The sequence below is a fragment of the Populus alba genome, chromosome 4 (assembly GCF_005239225.2).
Source record: "Populus alba chromosome 4, ASM523922v2, whole genome shotgun sequence".
NCBI lineage: Eukaryota > Viridiplantae > Streptophyta > Magnoliopsida > Malpighiales > Salicaceae > Populus > Populus alba.
In genome coordinates this window covers 22,444,023-22,467,745 of record NC_133287.1, presented here as the reverse complement: position 1 = coordinate 22,467,745, position 23,723 = coordinate 22,444,023, and the positions used below count along the sequence as shown (strand labels likewise).

At 35.3% G+C, this 23,723-nt stretch overlaps 3 protein-coding genes across 6 annotated transcripts; all 3 read right to left on the bottom strand.

Moving 5' to 3' along the window:
* Positions 1–305: 305 nt before the first annotated feature.
* On the bottom strand, positions 306–10,943 carry LOC118031099 (DExH-box ATP-dependent RNA helicase DExH9). 2 transcript variants are annotated; one of them, XM_035035386.2, is made up of 14 exons: positions 10,482–10,943; positions 10,204–10,404; positions 9,911–10,129; positions 8,766–9,104; positions 8,569–8,673; positions 6,944–7,054; positions 6,286–6,536; positions 5,732–5,855; positions 4,813–5,095; positions 4,581–4,744; positions 3,478–3,621; positions 3,144–3,376; positions 2,028–2,292; positions 306–1,172 (listed from the first exon to the last, which is right to left on the bottom strand). In XM_035035386.2, the coding sequence occupies exons 1-14, from the start codon at positions 10,782–10,784 to the stop codon at positions 894–896; spliced, it is 3,021 nt and encodes a 1,006-aa protein (XP_034891277.1). In that variant the 5' UTR covers positions 10,785–10,943; the 3' UTR covers positions 306–893. The 2 variants fall into 2 exon arrangements, with proteins under 2 accessions (XP_034891277.1, XP_034891279.1); XM_035035388.2 differs by having other exon boundaries at positions 4,581–4,735; positions 10,482–10,942.
* A 1,626-nt stretch (positions 10,944–12,569) lies between these two features.
* On the bottom strand, positions 12,570–20,543 carry LOC118031105 (uncharacterized). 3 transcript variants are annotated; one of them, XR_004684459.2, is made up of 10 exons: positions 20,053–20,543; positions 19,613–19,765; positions 19,362–19,499; positions 19,065–19,223; positions 16,970–17,062; positions 16,513–16,629; positions 16,350–16,424; positions 15,874–16,097; positions 13,671–15,344; positions 12,570–12,990 (listed from the first exon to the last, which is right to left on the bottom strand). XR_004684459.2 is itself a non-coding variant. In XM_035035401.2 (9 exons), the coding sequence occupies exons 1-9, from the start codon at positions 20,404–20,406 to the stop codon at positions 14,264–14,266; spliced, it is 2,394 nt and encodes a 797-aa protein (XP_034891292.1). In that variant the 5' UTR covers positions 20,407–20,543; the 3' UTR covers positions 12,570–14,263. The 3 variants fall into 3 exon arrangements, 1 of the variants encoding a protein (XP_034891292.1); XR_004684460.2 differs by having other exon boundaries at positions 12,570–12,985; XM_035035401.2 differs by having other exon boundaries at positions 12,570–15,344.
* A 905-nt stretch (positions 20,544–21,448) lies between these two features.
* On the bottom strand, positions 21,449–23,472 carry LOC118031106 (uncharacterized). Its single transcript, XM_035035402.2, has 2 exons — positions 23,016–23,472; positions 21,449–21,847 (listed from the first exon to the last, which is right to left on the bottom strand). The coding sequence occupies exons 1-2, from the start codon at positions 23,370–23,372 to the stop codon at positions 21,818–21,820; spliced, it is 387 nt and encodes a 128-aa protein (XP_034891293.1). The 5' UTR covers positions 23,373–23,472; the 3' UTR covers positions 21,449–21,817.
* Positions 23,473–23,723: the final 251 nt, after the last annotated feature.

The window sequence follows — 23,723 nt, the reverse complement described above, 5'->3', positions numbered from 1 at the left end:
TAGGCGGTGGAAAATATCATCATAATTAGCCCAGGATTCAACTTGAACAAGTGTCAACGGGTCACAACCCATATGCAAATCTATCTCAAAATGACACGAACTAGAAATAACGTTTTAGAAAAGAAAAAAAATTATAAATTGGCGCAGTCAACTTATTTTTGGGCTAATCCATCGTCTTCATGAAGAATTCAAAAGTAAACTCAGCTCTGAGTGACAAATTACCAGGTTGAGTTTGATAACTATGATATAGATTAATCATGAAAATCATTAAAAAACAAAACAAAACAAGGAAAGGAATCATGGTATCAAGCTTAATCATAACTGATGCATTCATATTTTAATCAACGATCCCCTAACTAAAAGATGTTTTAGTAGGCAGTCAATTATATTCCATGAACCACGAGTTCATAGCAAAATTGGGAAGTGCAGGTTAAAAACAAAACTGCCGATTGACTACCTATATAGTACACCTACTGTGCTCCATGAGATAAATAAAAAAAAGGGTTGAAGATTAGCCAACAAAGGCTCAAAATTCCTGGTTCAGGATATGAGAGCTACACCTTGGTTGTTTCATTTCATCTTTCCTTTCTCCAAAAGGCACTCTTATCATCACAATTCTGATGCACAAGATCAGTAGGAGCATGACACCTCCGAGAAGCATGCGCATTGGAAACATGAGATTGCACAGGTGAATTCTTCAGCCATCTTTATTTCCCTCTTCAATGCAGCTTTCCCCCGTGCATCTATTGGAGATTAGTTTGCTTTCATAACAATAAAGATCTTTTCCCTCCTGTCTGGGTGCATCATAAAGAAATTTTGACTCCCTGGGAAAAACTGATCCTTCCATTTTCCCCCTCAGTTTATCCCGCTCACAGTGAAGCCGAAATCTTCCACTACAAGTATAGTGATGCTGCAAAAACAATGTCTCTCTTGATTTTAGAAACAGCCTCTTCAAATTTGGCCTCTAGCTCTGTCTCACCAATGGACTTTGCAGCTTCTATAAGCTGTTGAAGAACTTCCTCTAGTCTCCTAATTGCCCTGATCAAGCTGCCCTCAAAAACCTTAGTAATTTCCATGATCTCATAGAACTTGGATCCTTTTGCCCAGGCATACACAGCCTCCATGATATCAGGCCGAAATGAACTCACAAAATTCTCCACATCAATTTGTACCTGTCATTTTGTTTAAAAAAAAATAGAAGGGAAAAAAGAAATTGAACACTCAATCAAACGACAATGAGGAGAGATAATCAATTTTCAAATGCAATAGCATGCATCATGCTAATTTTAGAAAAGTGGCATAAAATGTGCATAAAGGCCAAACTCAATCCAAAATCTGTGAGGCACACTGCAGGTGAATCTGTAACCAATGCTAAGCATAAAAACACGTAGTAGTCTGGAAAAGTTGGGTATCAATAATTCATACAAGCAGGGGATGAAGGCCCAACTCAACTTTGCTTTCTGTGTATTTTTCTTTGAAATTTAACTACCAGGAGTTCATTTTAAAAAGATAATGGTGATGTTCTTATACAAGAGGCAACTGCCTTATGGCTACAAGGACACACTTCACCATGAATTTCTAATTAAAATTTACAAATATGAATAAATATACAGACCCCATGAGAAAATTTTAATGATAATCAAACAGATTTCAGATTCACAGGAAAATGTTTCAGCAGTAATTAGTGCCAGATGGGATTTGGATTAAAAATAGGAAAAACCAAGGATTAGCTGGGCATTGTTATAACCAGGTATGCTTCAACATTCTATGCTGCTTAACACCCCCCCCCCCTCCCCATTTCCATGTGATTCAAGAATGTGGTATGGAGCAGTGAGTGACAAGCTTGCTGACTAATTTCTACCCTTTTTACCTGTTGTTTGAACAAGTTAAGATTGTAACTTCGAAAACAGACTTCCAAAATTCATCTATATAAATCATGACTTCAATGTTATCCTGAATATCCATATTACATACAAAGCACATGAATCAAGAAAACAAAAACCCTCCAGGAAAGGTTCCATATGTACCTTGCATTCAAGCTGAAGTTTGGCAACCCTTCGAGCTGTATCTTGTAATTGTGTAAAAAGCAAGTCAAGTTCTTCCCTTGGTTTTGCAGCATCTTGCAGTTTTTCCTGCCACACAAAGCATGAGAGAAGAGAGACCATTTCCTCCACTTTTATGTCTTTGAGAACCCCATTGAACATGAGCTCTGTCAAAGTCAACTCATCTGCACTACTAATTTCACAAGCGACTTTCCCCTTCAACTCCACAACGTCGTCACTCGTGATATACCTGCAGTTGCAGTAAATCCCATACCAGAAATCTAGTGTCATTGCTGAACAGTCTAGTTGCGTAAGGTAATAGAAAAAGATGATATTGCAGACTTGTATTGTAGTTTTGCAGCAAAATGAAACAAGTTAAAGACAACTAGACACCAGTCAAAATGCAGAAGAAAGAAATCTCCTGAATAGATCAGGTTTCTACAATCATCAAATGCCATGTGCAATTTATTTAAGATTCCAGATCCCAAACAATGAGTTTTCCAATAAATACACAGCCAAAATGTAGAAAGAGATGAACAAGTATATAGATTGTTGAAGAACTTGTTTTCTTCCTTTTTGCTTGTAAAGAACTCCTGCTAGACTGTTTATATCATGCTCAAAACATTTTCTTTTAGGATTGCTCATGCCACAAATTTCAAGGAGTAATGTCTTCTACACACTTCATTGAAACACAATCCCTAGGTCATTGAGATATGAAGTTCTAGAATTTTTATCCCTGATATTGTAAAATGCAATAAGTCAAATGATCATAGCGCCAGTTACAAATGCAGATTGAGTTGCCTGCAGTGCAGACAACATGCACAACGAAAGAGGCTAGAGGTTTCTTATTCATATAAGGTTAGATGTGAGAGTGGATTCATAAAACCCAACTCTCGTATTCTTCTCAATATAACCTGAAGGGAAAAAAATAAATGATAAAAAAAGACAGAACTAATGAAACATTAGGCCCCGAACCAAGACAGAAATAATAATAATAAAATAAATCCTTCTATCTGACTTAACTTCAAGTACATGGGACCTAGTCATCTCCTAATTCTACATCATGCAGCTGTAGAAGTGAATATTTGAAAATTTTCTTACCCAAGCCTCCGAAGAACTCGTTTTCTAGCTTTAAGCTCATCTTTAAAAGCCAATGCTGAGGAAGAGCGCATTGATTTCCTGATTAACTTGATCCTGGCTGTTAATTCTTGCTTCGTGTGTAAGACTTTGAGCTTTTCCTTGATAAGTGGAGATTTTGCTATTTCATGTTTTTCAAACAGGTGCTCTAAAGCCTCTATCCGACGAACTAACTTTTTGTATGAGCTGCTTTGAATCTGAAGAATAACAAAAAAGTGGTCATGATTGAGTTTCTTATATATATAAACCAAAGCAAAGTAAATGGGAAAATAAAAAGCAGAAAAGATATAGGAAATACATTCATGTCTCCTTCAGGATCCAAGGGCAACCCACTAGGTTTTCTAGAAAGAAATTCTGAAACCTGCTTCAGGGTGTTCTCTCGAACTTCTAATGGCAAAAGATCCTTTGACATATACAAGCGAGCACTGCTCAAAATATTTATCTGTCCAAGACATAGCAATGTGAAACAATCATTCTCACTGAAGGGTAACATCGATGATTTCAGAGAAGCAAACAAGTAAAAAAGCATCAGAAAACAACTATTTTACAAAAATGTTTTTTCCCATATAACATCACAACTATTTCATTACTGGACAAAAGTATGACAGTCTTCTACATTCAACAGTGGAATTATTATTTAGTTTCACACTGAATGCTTGTTCTGACACTCAAATTACACCCCTTTAATTACCAAGAATTTTGGAGCTAACAGATTTTTATTACTGGATTAACTTAGTCAGCATAAATAGTTTTAATAAAATCTTTTTTTTTTATCAAGAAAAGTCAGCCATTTTAGTTTATGATATCTTTCTCCCATGACTAAAAAAATTTAGAGAAACAGATTCAGGTCCATTACTGCAATGCTCAATACAAACAATAAATAAATTGGAGATCGGAGCTTGTAAGCAAGTAGATTACAATCTTAAAGTTTCCCTGACTGTTTTACGGGCTCCTTCGAAGAATTAAAAGAAAGTATTTTCTTCCTTCACTCAAGTACATATATGAGAAAGACAAATTAAGGAAGCCACAAAGAACAATGATAGAAGAGTCTTTCCAAGGGCATGATTTTCTTTGAATAAAATTATAATCAGGTCACTGGTTAATGAAATAAAACAAGATTTTCAAAATTAAAGCAAAAGAACTGATATTTTTAGAATTAAACAAAATAAATGATAGAGCAATTCAATTAAATGCACTGTATCATGTCAGGAAAAAATGTACTATTGAAAGAAAATGTCAGCTGGAAACATAAAATGAAAATTACATGAGCTACATCACAGAAAAATTAAAAGATGGAAATTTCCAATATAATTTATGATTTCACCACAACATTAAGGGGCAGAATAAACAAGGTGGATATTGGAAACAAGTTTAAACAGCAGAGTAGTGAATAGGGCCTACCTGATCAATAGGAATAGAAACAATGAGAGGTTCTCCAGGTTCTTTCAATGGGACAACCTTGATTTTTTTCTTGGCAACTCCATCTTTGGTCACAACACATCTTGTAAGAACATCCGCCGTGTAATTTTCATTTTCTGGTTTTCTAATTGCATCATCTACATCAACTACTAATAATAAATAAATATGACTTATAATGACACACCAAAATAGAGACAATAAAAAGAACTATTACCATCTGAAACACCTTTCACTCGATCAAAATTGACTATCACTCCCCACGTGACTAGGTCTTCAATCAAGAAAGAAGGGGACTTGTCATCACTTTCTGTGCACTGGATACATACTAGTCTGCCAGACTGCAGATAGGACAGGCAGTGCTTTGGAGAAAACACAATATCACGAACATCCTTCTTCAAACTTTTGTACTGCTGTATCAGATCATAATAATTCTTCAGATTTTCTTCCTCTTCAATTACCATTGAATTCCTCTCTTCTTCAAGGACTTTTGCTTGTTTCTGCAAACATAACATTTACCATTAATTAAAGGGTCATTTATGTCACTGTTTGATTCTGAAAGGAGATTGAAACAGTGCACAGATAAGGCCACTGTAAATGGAAAAAACCATCATGATCAGGCTGGCCTTCAGCAAATAACAGGGATTTTTCCAGATGTAGCTTGTGAAAAAGTTAGTGGCTTTGCACACATTTTTTTCCTTCAATATTTGACCTAGGTCTCTTTTATCTACAAAGCAAAGGTGTTCCAGCTAGTTTCCTGCTATGTCCTAGATCCCTGAACATTATCCAGAAATTGTTTTGATAAAAGAATTGGAAAGCAAACCAGAATTCATGTTTACAAAAGGGAGGAGTCATCCTCCAAAAGAAAGAAATAAAAAGACAACAAAAGTCAGGAACAACCAAAAGGGGAGCTCTCGAATCACTTTGAATATTGGATAGAGAAATAACAAAAGTTGGAAACTCTTGAGATATTGTACTCTTTTTTTTTCCTCTTGATAAATTTGTTTCTGTACTATCTTTATGTGATTCTTTAATTTTTACTGTCAATGGTTAAAACTGAGTGATTATTCAGGGGCAAAAAAAAAAGATCATCCATAAAATCTCACAACTTTGATCTTCTATGAAAATCAACTGACCTCAAGATCAGGAAGGGCCCTGTCTGCTTGAAACTGAAAGAAAGAATTGCGGAGCAAATTTTCAAGATCACCATCTTCACAGCGCATTTGATTTAAAAGCATGTTGTAGCTTAGATGGAAGGCGCTGGAATTCAATAGAAAAGGAGATCAACACAAAAAACTTCAAGAAAGTTAGGAGCAACAACATAGACTAAGCAATTGAAGCTTAAGCCAACAGAACTCGTATTAGATTTCCCTTTTCATTGCATTTTTTTTACTGTTCTCTTAGAAGAAAACAGCCAAGTTTTAGCTTTCCATCCACATAAAAAACAAAGTTCAGGTTATGGAACCATTAACTTGCAGTCAAATGCTCAGCTCAGATCCAATACCAGCCAATGTCATTCAGAAAGTGCATAATGAGTATTTAAGAATAAGCCAACACTATTTTTGCAGATGCAGGAATTCCCAGCACTTGATAGCATAAAACCATTATAGAGCTAACGTGAAGCGAATTGCAACTAGAGAGACAAGAAGCGAATTGCAAAGGTGTGCAGAGCCAAAAGCACCCCAAGTACCTGTTCAAACTATCAGCACTTCCTTTAAGCATCATCTTAGCAGTTGATGGCTCAAGCTTCTCATCCACCATAAGGATGCATACCCCACGATCATCAATTCCTCGACGGCCAGCCCGGCCACTCATTTGTATATATTCTCCACTAGATAGCCACCTGAATTTGTCCCCATCAAATTTACGGACATTTGTAAATACCACAGTTTTGGCAGGCATGTTCAAACCTATGCTGAATGTCTCTGTAGCAAACAAACACTAAAGAAAGAAATTTCAATCATCACTGTGCTTGCGAAACAGGTTGGAAACAAGAAACAAAAAAGATTGGAAAAGGACAAAAATATCACATGTACCAAATAGCATTTGGTAATTAAAAATTACATTCCAAATTAATGAGCAAAAGGAAAGCATAAGCGTTCAAAGAACATAATGGCATCTCAAGACAAAAAAAAAATGAGCACCAGATCCATAAGTAGCCAATGATAACTGACAAACTGAGATAGTGTGCTCTTACAGAGCAAAAATTTCAGAACAGCCCGGGGATTCATCAATTAATAGATGCAGATTTTTCATGAAGCTGAACTATTTAAGAAATGCATAGCAACGCACATTAATGCTTGGAAGAAAAGCATAACCACAAATAATAAATTATTTATCTCCCCAACCTTGATCAGCCCTTCTTGAAACAAAATCTCAATCACTTCCTTCAGGATGGGAAGCAAGCCAGAATGATGCACACCAATACCTCGTTTTAAGAGGGGTAACATATTTGAAACCTGCACACATCAATTTAGATTGTAGATTAATATAGAATACAATACCAGCACATCAAAATGCTTGGAAAATAAAAGATCTACAAGGAGTGAATGCATGCATTTTTGTCAGGCTTACAAACACACAACATTGCTTATATTAAACCTTGCATCTTATAGACTCAAACTGTACCAGCCAAAAAGCAATCAAGTATCACACCCATAAGTCTCCTAAGAGAGCGAGAGATTCTAACTGAATATGAAAACTGCGTCCTTTATATCTTTCCCTTGTGAGAGACTGACAATTCTTCAGAATGAAATGTTGGAAATGATAAATGAAGGAATTCAATTTCAAAAATCAAGATGCAGCACATTATCATTCATAATCTATTAATGGATACAAATTGGTGCAATGACAATTAAACTTCTAGTCTCTAAAGTTTTTTGATCACAGAAATGGCAAGAGAAAAGGAAAACAAAGTTAATTTAAAAAATGGCATGTTACTAAAGCAAGCCAATGAATGCACTTTAAGTCTTCTGCTTCCCCTGTATGGCTTCCGAAAGGCAAGAATCATGATGCAGCCAAGGAAACAGAGATTTATAAAATCCTTTAGTTTGATTTTTAATTCTGTTTGTTTTAAGTTTTTCTTGTGAATCTAGAATATTTAGGAATGTCTTGGGAATCTTAATACTATTTAGAAACATGATGTATTTAGGAAGTTGGAAAATTACTTAAGTTTTTCTATTATACATGATTTCCTTTTCTTATTTGGTTTTCTTTCTAATTTTTTTTAGAGCTATTAGGGCCTTTGAACCTATAAAAGGAGCACTTAATTCTTGATAATTGTAAGGATTTTGATTATGAAGTCACGTGTATTTTGGTTTAGTTTGGGGGGTGTGGCCAACAATTCTCTCTTTTCTTTTTTCTCCAAGTGCCATTTTCTTCTTCTTCCTTTCTCTTCTATTCCTTTATTGCTACAGGAATCTCGGGTTACTATTCACAGCTGTGGCGACAACCTAAAATTCATAATTCTCCAAACCTAGCATACCACGAAACATTTGTGGGGCACAAATCCAAAGCTGTGCTACATTAAATTTCTGCTTGGGTCATAAGGCCGCAAAAACTCTACATGGGCAGTTCAACCACAAGAAATGCTAAGAACAGAAATATGAAAATTATTTTTTTGATAAAAGAAAAAAAAAACCTTTAGAAGAGAATTAAAGCTGAATTACAGAAAGATGAACAAGACATCATCCAAGGTGAGGAAAGACAAGAAAATAAAAAAATAAAAACAAGTCAGATGGAAATATTAAATATTCCATTCATGAATATGCAGGGAGAGAGAGTGTGTAGGTTAAAAAAGATAACCAAGAAATATAAACTGAGATGAATACATCAATACATCAATAACAAAAAGGGAACTCAGAGTGTCTCATATGGAACAGCCTAGAGAAAACAGCATCCTTAATTGTAATTACTAGTATTCCCCATAAATGGGAGCTCATTTGACACAAAGAAGAAGAGGCGGACAACTTGCCTGAGGTAGCTTCTTGTCGTCATCTGATAGCATGTCCATGGCACTCCAAAAGATGGTTTCTATATTAGCTTTCTCATCATCCTGATTTAGATCCATTTTTGCCATCTGTAGAATTGAACAGATGCACAGAATTACCAAAGAGGGCGAGGGAGACAAGAATAAAAGCTATGAGTTTTCATAACAGCAAAGGAACCTACCTGCATCGCAAGAAATTCACATTCTCTTTTGCTAAATGAGAAAAGAATGACAGGATCATACTGGCGGCGAATGATCATTTTTACCATTTTAAATATGTCACTTTCTTCACCAAGTCTGCTCACATTTAAGCCTTTCTGCCACTTCCCGTTCTCCCTTTTCTTTTCACCTTCAGCCTTAGGAACTAATGCATTCACCGCTTTCTGAAAGCTGTCCTCTCGAAATTTTTCCTTTTCATCCACAACCAGGTACAAACCCTCACCTCCAGAGGGAAAAATATAGTGTTGGAGGGGTGTTGGTCGATAATCAGTATAAACAATGTGACATGGTTGTTGGTGGACCTGGAGTAACACCATATAGTTAATCAAGCATATTTCTCCACTAGGAAATTAAATTGGTTTTATTTTGTTTCTTTGCCAACAGAAAAAGGGGATCCAACAATTACACAAGAATAATATATGCTAATGTACAAAGCTTGGGATAATGTCCAAAAAATGCACCCCTTGTTTTTCTTATCTCACAATATCTAGAGAATTAAGCAGAGACTGCAAACTATTGTGGAGAGCCATGTATTTGTTGGCATTGACATTCAGTTTTAACTCTTAACAAATAACAAAAAAGGGGGGCTTGAGCCGCGAACTCATTTTTATAGGTCTTTGATAATCTCTGATATGCACATATAACATGAAAAGACAAAAGACTATAGCAATCAGAAAGAATTTTAGTCCAGAATTGCCCCTCAAATTCATCTGAATCATTAATCAATTAATTTAATTTGTGGAAACAGATGATTATTTATTGTTATAAGAAATACTTCCTTTTGTCCATTGTTGAGCGTGTAAACTTGCTATGCTTTAGCATACGCATTTTTTATTTTACAAGGCTAAAAGGAAAATAGTCAATGTAGTCACCTCGAGTTAAAAACTAAACCACTAAATTTGTTAAAACCACGATACTAATAAGCTACAATGATAGCAAGATTCTCAAACATTCAGCATGGTGTCATCAACGGTAATGTAAAAGGCATCATTTTTAATTGTCTTTAGTTAGAAGCTACTTCAGTAAAACAAATTGCCAGGAGCAGCATTTTTATTCATCTTTAACAAGAAAGCTGGAATTTAACAAGTGTAAGTAACAACCAACTCACCTTTGCAACCCAATCAGCAAATTCTTTGGCATTAGGAACAGTGGCAGAAAGGAAGACAAATCTAGCATTCTTGGGAGCCATGAGAATGCTTTCTTCCCAAACCACACCTCTTTCTCGATCACGCATATAATGAACCTCATCAAAGATAATCCAAGCTACTTCCCTAGTAGTTTCCGACCCTTTATACTGCATACTTCGCCAAATTTCCGTAGTCATCACCTGAAAAACAAGCTTGAACATCTTACAAATCCTATAATCACACAAAATCTCCAATACAAAAAAAAAAAACCCACCAGGCAAGAAGCATTAGGGTCAATGGTAACATCACCGGTCATGAGACCAACATCAGAAAACTCCTCCTTGAACTCCCTAAACTTCTGATTGCTAAGTGCTTTGATGGGTGACGTGTAAACAACCCTTTGTTGATTCTTCAAAGACATAGCTATTGCATATAATGCTACTACTGTTTTCCCAGCTGATGTATGAGCTGAGACCTGTCAATCAACCCATCAAATAAAATAATCAATTAATCACTCCATTAAAAAAATTAAAAGAAAAGAAAAAAGATTACCATCACAGATTGGCCACTGTCAAGGCAACTGATGGCTTCAGACTGAAAAGGGTCGAGAGTGAAAGGAAATTCCTTTGCGGGTTTTGAGTCCTTTTGAATTTGAGTAACTGAAGAAGAAGAAGGACGGACATAATTCTCTGGATACGACACGTCGTGCAGACACGCAACTGCTTCGCCATGCCCAATAATCTTCGAACCGCTACTATTGTTGTTGCTGTGATCTTCTCTGAGTTGTTTCTGTGGAGGAAGAAGAGGATGGTCCACTTTTTGGCTTTCAATGGATTTTCTCTTCACTGAAGCCATTTCAATTTTTGGATTTGCGAAAAACTGAGAGAGAGAGAGAGAACCCTAAACCCTAATTCAAAGCCTTAGCACAGGAGGAGGAGGCTGCGTTCTGATATTGGAGGCAGGGAACGTTTGGAAACGACGGCGTTTCCAGTCAGTCAAGGCCTCAAGGGTGTTCGAAAATGTTATTTTTCTTTTTCTTTTTTTTTTTCTATGGATATTTATCATTAATACTTTTTATATTTTTTTTTAATGAAGATTTTTAGTATTCTTTTTATTGGGAAAAGTTTAATTATTGCAAAAATAATTTATTTATTTAAATTTTTTTAACTTTATTAAAATTTTCACCATTATATTTTAAAAGTCACTTTTCAAAATATTTTTTATTTAAAAATATATTTAAATAATATTATTTTTAATTTTTATATTAGTAATTCAAAACAATTAAAAATATATTAATTTAATTTAAAAAAAAATACATTGAATCATAATGTCAAATAATACCAAACTTTTTGGGACAAAAAAAAAACATTAATACAATATACATTGACTTATTTAATTATTGGAGTTAACCCTCAATTAGTTAAAACCCAATCTAACAAAATTATAAATTAATAGCTAAAAAATATTATTGATATATTAGTATTCAACAAAGACTAAAGAATAATTGAGAAGGAAAATTCATTATTGTCCATTTTATACTGCATTGATCACTTCAACAATGCTTGGTTTTTTTTTCCTTAAGGTTTAGTTTTTTATTTTTTTTAAATTCATCATTTAATGGATTTACTTGTTTTGTTTTATAACCTAGATTGCATATTTGGCACGTTCATTCATATTTTTTTTTAATTAAATTTTCTTCCTTGTAGCATTTTTTTAATATTTAATTGATTTAGAACTAGACTTTATAATTTTTTTTTCAATTTGTTTATTTTTAAGGTTATTATGATCTTATTACCTAAGTCACGAGGTTAGCGGGTTAACCCGGGTTAACTCAGGTTATTTTTTTATGTTTTTGTTTAATTGAGTTTGCCTTTTTAATTTCATTCTTCACCATTAGATTAATTAGAAATAGAGCTTCATTATTTATTTTGATTTGTTTTTTATAGAGTTATATTAGCCACATAACCTAGATTGCACATTTTGTACATTAACTTAGTTTGCACATTTTGTACATTAACTTAGTTTGTCTCAGGTTGGTTTTTTTATTTTTTAAAATTTTATTATTTAATATTGAGTTAATTAGAAATTATCTTTCATAATTTATTTTTATTTATTTTTTTATCCTCTGATCCTCTGATCTGAGTGACAGTTTTGATAAGTTAACATGAATGATCCAATATATTTTCTTTTTAATATTTTAAAAAAGATAAATTTTTAAAAGAATTATAGTCAATCTATGTTATAGATTTTTAATGACCATCCCAGATTATTTTTAGATTTGTAAAATTAACCATATTATATCAGGTCACCCCTAAATAATTTAATTTTTTATACTAGAAAACGGCAACATCTAAATAATTTTAAAAAAACTGCTAATAAAATAACAAATCACCAAGTCAAACCTTACTATCATTTTGTTTTTTATTAAAAAAAAAACCCCTTAGAATTGACCGAGTAAGTCAACCAAATTAGACTCGTGTGTCTTTTTCTGTTAAACTAGAAATTTGGTTCAAATCAAGTTTGACACCACAGAATTTCAGATAAACCTGCCCCCTTCTCTCAAACTCATCGAATAAGCTGAAAGTCTAACGCATTTACTGTGAATAAAAATTAGTCGTGCAAATGTATTAACACGTAATACAGCTAATACAGTGGTAGAAGTTGCTGTCAATTATCTGCTATTTCTAGCAGCAAGTCAAGTCTTACACTTTCAATACTTAGCTGTGTCCTTCGAAGGATGAGAAATTCCGTGACTGTGATCAAAGAAATAAAGAGCAGAGCAACCATGATAACTAATTGCAGGACAATGTTCTTTGACTATAAAATAGCAGATATCCCTTATGGATAATCTTTTTCTTTTGTTCCTGATGCGTGGGGGACAACAGCAAATTGGTGCAAATTTACTTGGAATGATACAATGTCAAAAACAGAATTTTCACCCGTCCTCTTGGTTTTTGATGCATTGAAGAGGATGAAAAACATTGTTCTCCAGAATGTCAATGGAGGATCTCATCAACGGGCTATAGATCCTGGGATGGATTCCGAAGCTGGGGAACCTTCTCTGTCACAAGTTTAAAATAAACTTGATCTAATATCAAGGCATGCATGCATGCATTATGATGATGATATATATTCTTTTTTTGGGCATGAATCGTGAATGTAAGGATATATCAAGGCATGCATGCATGTTTTCAAATTCCTCAGATGTCTGGCAAGACTTCACTCATGTTGGATCTTCTTGCCATCGGTAACTTAATTATTTGACATGCATATGTATTTGTATTGTTTGAACAATTTTCTGTCTGGATGCATGGACGGTCAGGAAATAGAAAGGTAGACAGATCACCATGGCCTTGTCTGAACATTCAGATAAGTAGTTATTGTTCAGGATACAGTGCCTAAATTGCAGACGATTAATAATGGCAGTCCCTTATCCAGTATCAGCAAGCATGGTGGGAGAGAAAATGTGGGATCCAAAGGAATGTTTTGGATTCTAACAGGTTATTTCATGACTCAACTTATAATACCAGATGTGTAATCATAATTAGTACCAAGAAATTGCAATTAAAAACTGATACAGTTCTAGTTTAGATTCACCAAGCTGATTTGGACCGTAAAAGATGTCAAGAGACACGAGACCAACGCTCTTATGAAACCTCACATGTTGCATTAATTAGAAGCAGATGAATATGATTACAAGTTACAAGTACGGAAAAGCAATATCCAACACCATAAACATACCTGCACATTGTAAGAACCTCTGATGGATAATGCTGTTTTTAACATTTGCCTTTCCATCATTACAACAGCTGCATTTCCAGATAGCCAAAACATCATTACAGACTCCCATAGTAAAATTCACGTTCTGCTGATGCCATGCAGCAAGAAAGGTTATTCTTACAGCCCAGAGCCAAACTATAAAGTTTAGATTCGAGAGTTGTAGCTTCCTAGAATTATAAATTGCATTCCTTGTCATTCTGTCTATAGCAATGGGATCTTAGCTTTGCATGCTGATTCTTGGTCGTCTTTCAGAGAATCTCTTCCCTCTTCCAAGCGTTTCAGGTATCTCTTATGCTTGTCCATTTACTGCTCCTAGATTAACTTTCATTATAAAGCTCGAAAGAGGTTTTGTCCCAGAAGCTAGATGTACCAGCATACTTGTCATTGCCAACTGTAAGATCACTTCTAGATTTGAGGTGTTTCCCAGAAGCACCTGTTTCATATTCCCATCTCCATCTTTTCATCATAAGAATAGCCTGATCTCCTATCACGCTGACTGCCAGACTCGTAACCGCCAACACTTAACAGATGTTCTTTTAAAGTTCTGGTCTTTCTCAGCTTTCAGGTTCCCAACGATCCTGCTCGTCAATTTCTTCAGAAACGTTGTATCTTGAACCAGGACTGTTTGATTCCCATCTTCCACTACATTGTTTCACTTGGCCATACACATGGTTTCCGTCTAGTTTATGACTCTCAACAGGAGAATTCACATCAACAGACTCTTTGCTTGAATAATTTCTTCTGGTTGAGTGACCACCTGTTGCGTTTCTTTGTAGGTGAGATTTTCTTATGTCAGATTTGCCAACAAGAGACTTGTCTTTTAACCTCTTCACACTTGCACCTTCATCATCTGAAAACTCCGGTTCACTGTGCTCTGAACGTTTCCTTCCACGACCAAAGTGCCTTACCCTGTCCCTGTCTAACAGATCATTACTGGAATTGGTACTATAAGTTCTGGGCCCATTATCCCAATGATTATCGGGGAATTCCAAGACAGTGTTCTGGTTTCCTAAGCTTTTGCTTATGTGATGATGGTGTCTGTCTCTGTCCCTAGGAGTCCCCTCTCTGCTGGAACCACTATCAAGAGTTCTACTCTCACCATCCCCATGATCATCAGGGGGCCTTACTCTGCTCTGGTGTCTTGAGCTTTTCCCAGTGCGAGGACGGCTTTTTTCTCTATTAATGTCCCTATCCCATCTGTATCCATGCATTCGATGAGCCTCATCCTTGCTGTCTTTATCATCATCTATAAATGTCCTCCTTCCAGAGCTTTTGGTGGAACCAAAATGCCCATGCCTGTTTCTGCCATCATCTGACAACTCATTTTGATCAATCTCATGGGACCTGCTATTGTTCTCCCCATAATCAGTTGAGAGTTCTGACACTTTGCTATGGTGTTTTGACCTTTTCCTTGCATGATAATGATGCCTATATCTTTCTCTGTCTCTGTCTCTATCCCTTTCTCTTTCTGTATCTCTATCTGACTGACACCCATCAGAATTAGATCCATCATCTTTTGAATGGCTTCTCCAGTGAGTGACTTCTGGAAAATCATCTTCAATGTCACCACTTTTATAAGAGCTATGGATTGTACGATCCATGTCTCTAGATCTAGATCTACGCATACGATCATGCCTGACAAGGAAAATTAGAGAACAATGAGGAAAGGACAAGACTTCTAAGATTGAGTGGGAGGAAGGAGAAACCTGAAATGCACACCATTTACATGTCTGTAAAGAGAGAGGAGAGGGGAAAGGCATGATGAATCTTTTCCTCCACATAATCTCGAGTGCAGAAAGATTAACGCAAATGTAAAAGTCTGTTTTAAAAGATTATAGTGGAAGGAGGCCATGATCTCAATAAATCATACAATAAAACCCTGCATTTGGCATACATGAAGTTTAATTAAACAAAGTGAAAGGAGAACATGTGTCAAGGGCTTTACAAACAAGGGTCAATTATGCCACAAATAACCTGGATGATTGAACAAAGAGCTCAGGAGCAGAATTTTACATACACAGCTTTTACCTACCCTCTAACTTTGGTGTGTGAAGTTTAGAATCATGGAATAAGAAATCTTCAGTCAAAAAGCACAGATTATAACCACAGATTTTAGAAACACTTGAAATCATATTCAGATCTTGTGCCAGAACTACAAGCACACCTGTCTCTATCTGCTGTTAACATATTGCTAGACATCCTTGTTTGCCTCAACTTTTCTTCCACTGTCTGCTTCTCATACGAAGATTCAGCAGAGTAGCCAAATAAAGAGGCCATTTTTTTCACCCAAAATCTTGGTGGTGGTCTATCCCAATCAGCCCATTCATAGTCCCCACCAGGATTGCGGAAACAATGAATAAAATTGCAAGCCGATCCATGAGAACATGTCTGTTAAAATGCAAGCACGAAAAATAGTTAAATGCTAAGGAAGATAAACCTCGAATTAGCAGGAACATAATACTTTATTACCAGAAGACGGCTTCATTTATGTACAGGAAAAACAAAAAATTGTTTCATTACTCCAAAACAAATATGAAGTCATCTATTTAACTAAAATGCAGAGGAAACCCCCTGTTGGACAGTAGAATGAAAATCACCCAGGAAAGTAAGAACAGAGAAAAGTAAGCGAGCTAGTTGCACCTTCAGCCTTGACTTCATAAACTCTCCACATATGGCAACCTTCCATCTAGTCAAATTGATAAATTCACATTTTACCTGTCAATAACCATCATGGGAACCACAGTAAATATCTTTGAAGATTGATACATATCAGTGTGATTAGACTTTTGAAAATATTTAATACCTGTTTGCCGGCAAAGTAGCGACCATTGATAGAATGATAAACAAGTATGGCTGAATCCAATGACTTATAGTGTACATATACATTTCCCCGCAAGTGGAATGAACCATTTTTACAGACCTGAGATTATATCAAATTTATGATTCCAAGGGACAAAAAAATTCAGACATCAAAGATACAGAACAAGTATATGCTGCAAAAGTAAGCGTCTGATTTATATCTCTGGAAGAAAAATAAAATCAACTTCATATTATTTAGAAAAATGATTGCTTCCTTCTCATTGGGCTCCATGTTTATCAATTTGAAAAATAAAAATCCATAAAACTTGACTTGACACAATGTTCAAGATGGGAAAGCAACTTAATAAATTCCTCAATGGTAAAAGGCAAAGAAGACTCTGAAACAAGGTAACGAATCATAGGCTAGTAGAAAGAATAGACAGCAGTAAGCAGTTAGTGACCTTAAAATTAACTATTTCTCCATACTTCAAGAACTCTGTATGCACATCCTCATAAAATTCTTCATAAGAGCATTCAACCTCCTCATCTGTATACTGAAAAGAGAAAATAAACCAGTTAAAGAACAAACATTTAGTTCAGAGATATATACAAATGTATAGGATCAAACGAATAGATCATGGATCTTAAGACTAGACTCTCAAGAAACATATTGCATAAGCCCTAAATCCTCTACAACATAAAACCAATAGCTAAGTATAAAGATGAAATAGCTTAGGCTTTTTGAGTGGTTAGTTAGAAAGATAAAGAACAAAATCTTGTCTTGATCCAAACATGTTGGGCTCCCTGGTGGCACAAGGTGAGTGCTACCTTTGATCCAGACATGTTGGCCCTCACACCTAACAGGTTCTACTTTTGCAATGGTTGGCTTCTTAACAGTACAAAGGGGTTTAACTTTCAATCCACTCACGTTGTGACTGATTGCATAAGCTAAAAAATGGGCCATCATCCTAAATGCTATGAATTAAGTAAAAAAATAAAATTAAATATGGGGGTAAGCGAAAAAATGCACGTCCTTCTCTTGGCATAAAAGAAGAATCTTTTGTAGAAGACCATGAAAACAAAAGAACCCAAGTTTTGCCAGAAGAAATTTTATAGGAATATTTTTATATGGTTATGTATTGTAGTCATTAGTCATTATCTAACTTAACAGCATCAAGCAAAAGCAATTCCATTCAACTTTCAATTCCTCTTAACACATTCTAGTCAGTAAAAGACCTCCAAAAGCATCAACATACAAATAGATTTTGCTGCCTTCAATCTGAAAACTTGGAAAGTAACAACTGTCAGCAGAACACAGCTTCAACATCCCTGGTATTCCCAACATACTACTAATTGTTAAGGAGCAAGAAATCTTATCGAATAAACCTGTGCTCATGTAATCATCAAATGTTCAAAAGAATCTCATGCTTAGCCTAGATGAAGTATTATTTTGAAGAACAGTAAGGTACGCTAACTGAAAAACATGATTAAAAATAAACAATCATTAAAAAGAAAAAACAGAATAAGGCAAGCATGTTATCATATTTCTGCTACAATCTGCAAGAAAAGTGACACTAGGAAAAGAAAGGGATGGATGAGATTAGAAATGGCAACATTTGTATGATAGGAAGTTGCATTATATATAGGCATAACAACAAAATGAAGATAAACAAATGATAGGAAATTTTATAATAGCCATCCTCGTGTCCATCCAGTAGGAATATAGGATACAGAACAGCAAAAATCTTTTAACTCCAACTAAAAAAGCCAAAACCATGATCCTCCATTGAAGCAAATCTTGTGAAGAACTTCTGCTAACTTATGTCAAGAGCAACAATAACAATCTCAAGTAGAAAAGAAAAAAATTACTACACATTTCTGACATGATATAAAACCAAACTGCAAAAAGAATGATATAAACATAAAAGTTTTAAATAAAAATAAAACCAAATTCACTACTCTAAGCAAAAATTTAAGTTAATCCGAGGTGTATTGGCAGCATTACAGTGGAACTCACTCCCTCAATCATCTCATGCAAAGCAATGTAGAATGTAAGTGGTGGAAAACTTTTCAGGGGCATGCAGCAAGATGTTGAGAACTTGTTTACCAAATTCAATAGCAAGCTCGTTTATTTTAAGACGAAAAAATTATTTTTTAATATGTGTTTTAAGAATCAATAAGGCCATCCAAAACCTTTCAGCAGGGTTTAAATCACAAATTCAAAACTTAACTTCAACTTAGATGCTAGAATAATCAACAACAGTAACTTCAGATGTACCAACTATGAAGATAACAGTCCAGCAAATTAATATAAATAACAGTATGTCTCTCTTAGATGTGCAGGACTACTGAAGGATATCCGGTTTTTATCTCTATTATTTCTGCAGAAATTTATTGATGATTTTTTTTAAGAATAGATTGATGAAATTTTCACCCTAATTCAGGTTACAGAAACACACGAAAGTTTGATTTAGAAAATCCAGCCACTTCACACAAGTTTGCCAGATTTTGTCATCAGGATACAAGAATCACATGAAGGCAGCATTTTTAACAGACCTCAAGCCCCTCATCTTGCTCCCAAGCAAGGCCAGGACCATTATACATGTTCTTGATAAGAAATGTGCATGCTTTATCAGGATAAAAATGAACTCTGCTGCAGCGTTGACCAAACCGACAAGCTCCGGTTTTTAAATGGAATGGACAATGAGCTTTATCCTGCCATATGTAAACCAGGATATTAGATAAAATCATCTTCCAGTATGATAATGACAACCACATTTACAAATTTAAAGTGCAAGAACTACCAGATTCAATCAAGCTAAGCACAATAAACCAATCAACATCCAAGCATACCTGTTCAGTTCCAAAATTTGGTACTTGTTGAGCGACATTCTCAAGCATCTGTTGTGCTGAAACAATGGACGCATTCTGATACTCAGTAAAAGCTTCAGATTGTGGAGGAAGAGGATTTGATGTGGGCCTATCAACATCCTGCAAAGCAAACAATAACACCTGCTATCTTACCCCTTCCTTGACCAAAAGGGCTAACAGTGCTAAAGTATGTCAACAATCTAAAACTAAGAATTGAACACATGTATCTCTACCTCTTTTGTACCCTGTCGATCTGCAATCTTCTTTGGAACCCTGACCTTTTTCTTCCTAACAATTATCTCATTTTCTTGCCAAATAATTTCCGCAGGCCCTTCTTCTATGTATTCCCAATCATCATCCTCATCACACTCATTCTCCTTTCCATCCTGTCACATTTGACAAACATTTAATTTTTTTAAAAAAAAAAAACGCGCGCGCACATTCACATACATAACTAAAATTCATGTCTTCCCTTGCAGCACAAATTCTTTCAAACTAAGAAATAAAATCAGTAGCAAACAATTTGTATCCCAGTTCCTAGTTAACCGCTTCATTTTCCTTTCTCATTTTCTCAGAAACCAAACAGAGTACTAAATATGATATAGGATTTAGCATCACTTCTAAAACTACAATTTTCAATTCACAAATTCATAAAAGAAAAGAAAAAAAGAACCTGAAGTAGTGTATTAACTTCCTCTTCCTTTTCTTCTAGAACCTTCCTTCTTTCTTCTTCTTCTTCTTCTTCTTTCCTCTTCCTCTCCATAACTTCCATCCACTGCCTCTCTCTCTCCTCAAACGCTTTCCTCTCCCTTTCCATTCTCTCCTTCTCCGCTTCCTCCATCTCCTTCAATCGCCTCTGTTCCTCTGGATCGTTGAGTCTCCTCTCCTCCTCTTCCCTCTCCTTCACCGCTATCTCTCTCCTCGCTTGTTTTCTCTTCAACTTCTTCTTCTCCTTCCTCTTCGCCTTCCTCCTCATCGCCGTTTTCTCTTCCTCTTCCTCTTCCTCTTCCTCTTCTTTAGAAGTCATTGTTTATTTTCTTTTCCTGGAAAATAAATTCTCAGAGAGAAATCTTAGGGTTTGTTCTTGCTGATTTGCTATGCCTCTATTGCCGTTTCTTCAATCTGAACTGTTTCAATAAAGCCACGCCGCGCATTAGACCCTTTTATTTTATTTTATAAATATCTAGTGTTAATCCAATAGTATTAACTTAGTTGTCAGACCCAGTTTGGAGACCGGTTTGAAAAAGGAACCAGGTCATTAGCTAATCGGGTCAACTCATGGGTCAATCATTTTTATTGAAATTGGGTCGTTTTGTTTTTATTTAACTAAAATACATAATGGTTAATACATAAATGAATAAACGAACTGGGCAAACTAGAATACATAATGGTGTTGTTGTCACTAAATCTTGCATTGGGGAATTGATTTTAAAGATGGCTGAAATAGTTGTAAGTAGTTTCTAGAGCTCTAAATTTCTGTCCAGATCTAAACGGTAAGGAATTTTAAAAATATGTTTTCTAAACTCAGCATAAAATTAAAAAAAAAAATCAAAACTAGTTGTTTTAATTTTTCTTAATTTAAAAATATTGAATTTTAACATTAAGAATGTGTTTTCTGTTTTTTTTTAATTAAAATATAACCATTTCTGCTTTTTCCTACATCCTATGTATACTTTTGCAACTTCGTTTTCTTTCCGTTTGATTAGAAAACGACCGATACTATATTCTTGAAAAAATTAAGTCTTAATTAATTCAAATTAATAACTTAAAATATAATTTTAAAATCATAAATTAACTCGAAGATATCTCATATCATTAAATCAAATATATATTGAGAACCTTAGCTACTTTGTTGTATGATCCTGAGCAGCATCGAAAAAGAAACGGTGAAGAGAGCATTTATTCTCTAAAAAATATTCTGGTCCCCATAACCAAGTATATCAGAGCACAGCCCATGTGTTCTATAGATGGAGATTTAGTTAAAAATCAATATTTTGAAGAAACATAACCGGGCGCAAAAACGAACAAATCTTATAATGATCCCACAAACAGTAAATTACATTTAGTAATTAACCAAGCGATTTATTTTATGTGGACTGCTTCAAAAGCAGAACCAGCCAAAAGCATTGATAATGAAGAAAAATACACAGCGAGTCTGCAAGCACAGATAATAAAGTACAGCAGGCTGCATTTTATCCAGCAACAGTATCAAAGCAGAAGCACGCATCAACAAAGAAGCAATATTGTTTCAAAATCAAGACATACGAAACACTTCCATGAAGAATTAAAACTTATGTAGCTAGCAGCACTAGCATAGTTCAAATCATGGCCTCCAAAGGGGGTATAACTCGCAAAAAATTAAGTTCTGTTTTTGCTCCGGCAGAGCTTATGGTCATCCAGAGTCTCCAATGCAGCAAGTAGAACAGACTAACATACAATTATTGCTTCTTCTCTTCTGCCTTCCTTGGCTGTGAGGGAAAAAAAACAGAGAATTATAAAAAAAGTAAAATAGAGGGAGGTGGTAACATGTGAATATGCAAAAGAAAGCATACATCATGGAAAACTAGGAGAGTATAAGCATGGCTAGCAAGCTCTAGTGAGGTGCAGAAAGAAGATGCAATCTCATTATCACCTCATTACCAAGTGTAAGGGGACCGGAACAAATGGTCAGTAAGAAAAGGCATAGCTTTGTGAATGACGCCCCTATGCACCAACTCCTATTTCTATCATTTCACAACCTCCTGCCTCATCTTTTTCTAGAGAAGCAACCCTTTTCTCAGAAAGAATCATGAGCAATCAAGGCACAACAAGATTCAAACTGGATGGTTAGAAGGCAATTCACACCACTGATTGACTGCCTAACTTACATGAAAGCATGAGTTATTGGAGCCTCCTTTTTAATGCAATTAAACTTGGCCAATTAAGTGGGCTGGCTCTGCTCCTTTTCCTTTTCTATTCTTTTATAATCTTATGAATTAAGCAGTTTTATTAATAATATTAAAAGAAACAAAGAATACCAGTGAGGATGATTGGCAAACACCCAATAAGTCAAGAACATCTGATGTCCTAAGAAAAACTCTCCCGTTCCATCCATGAAGTAACCAGCTGTTTTATTAATAAGACCATCCTGTTTCTCACTTAACCAGCTAGCCACAATGATACTCAAGCTAACAGAAGCAGATAATGGTGCATCTCTCACTGTGTGATACAAGTTCCTAATCAGCACTCAGGGCACTTGTTTGTTGCATTGGAAACCCCTGGCCTTTCAATCAAGGATTTTTTATCTCCTTAGTGTTGAAATTGGTTTGTAGTCATGTCATCAGGTCAATGGCAATGATAATATTTATCCTTTTCTTATTTCAATTCTGGCTAATCAGCCTACGAAAATAAACCAATCACTGACCTGCAACAGCGGTTACTTTCATGGATGGAACGGGAGAGTTTTTCTAAAGACATCAGATGTTTACCTAGAACTGACCCATGGATGAAAATCACAATGGATGTCAAGTTATCAAGTCCTCCCATGGAGTAACAACAAAACACACCACCTGTTCGACAAAATGTCCAAACGAGAGCAAGGAAGAAAAAACAACCTAATCAAACAACCAAAAATAAATACAACCAGCAAACACTAACCTTAGTACCGGGAGCATACTGGTGGAGCTCTTCTTCAGGGATAATAACAGGCCACTTCTCTCCAGCCTCACGAAACATTTGCTCGGTCTCAAGAAGCTGGCCCTTTTCCAAAATCATGGTCCTAATGGCCTGTGCAGGAGTAGAAGTGGCATCGAAAGCTTCCTCGACGCCGTTGACGAAAGTGACAGTGATCTGTGGTGGGAAATCGTCGGTGCGGCGCTTTACAAGAACCTGGCAAGCAGGGTTGGATTCTTTGGCCTTGCGGGCATTGCATTGAGCTAAGAACTCCATACATGAGGCCACGCGTGGGTCTAGTGCGTTGAATTCAATTTTTACCTTTGAGAGGAACTTCAACATTTTTTTTTCGTCTTTCTAGTTCTTTCGGTTTTCCACAGGGTTGGCTCCAGCCTTCTGTCGTTGTGAATTTATGAATTTGAATAATTCTTGAAATAATTTGTAAATTTAACTTGTACGTGAAATAGGGGATATGGATATATAATATAAAAAATTAATTCTAAGAAAAAAATAATATTATTTTTAATATATTTTTCAAAATTAATTATTATTATAATATCAAATACTACCTTAATAAAATTATTAACTTATTATAAAACATAATTATAAGCCCGTTAAAACTTATATATGAGCAAGTCATTAAAAATCAATATATATTAATATTAATAATTTATTGATTTTTTCAATCAAATT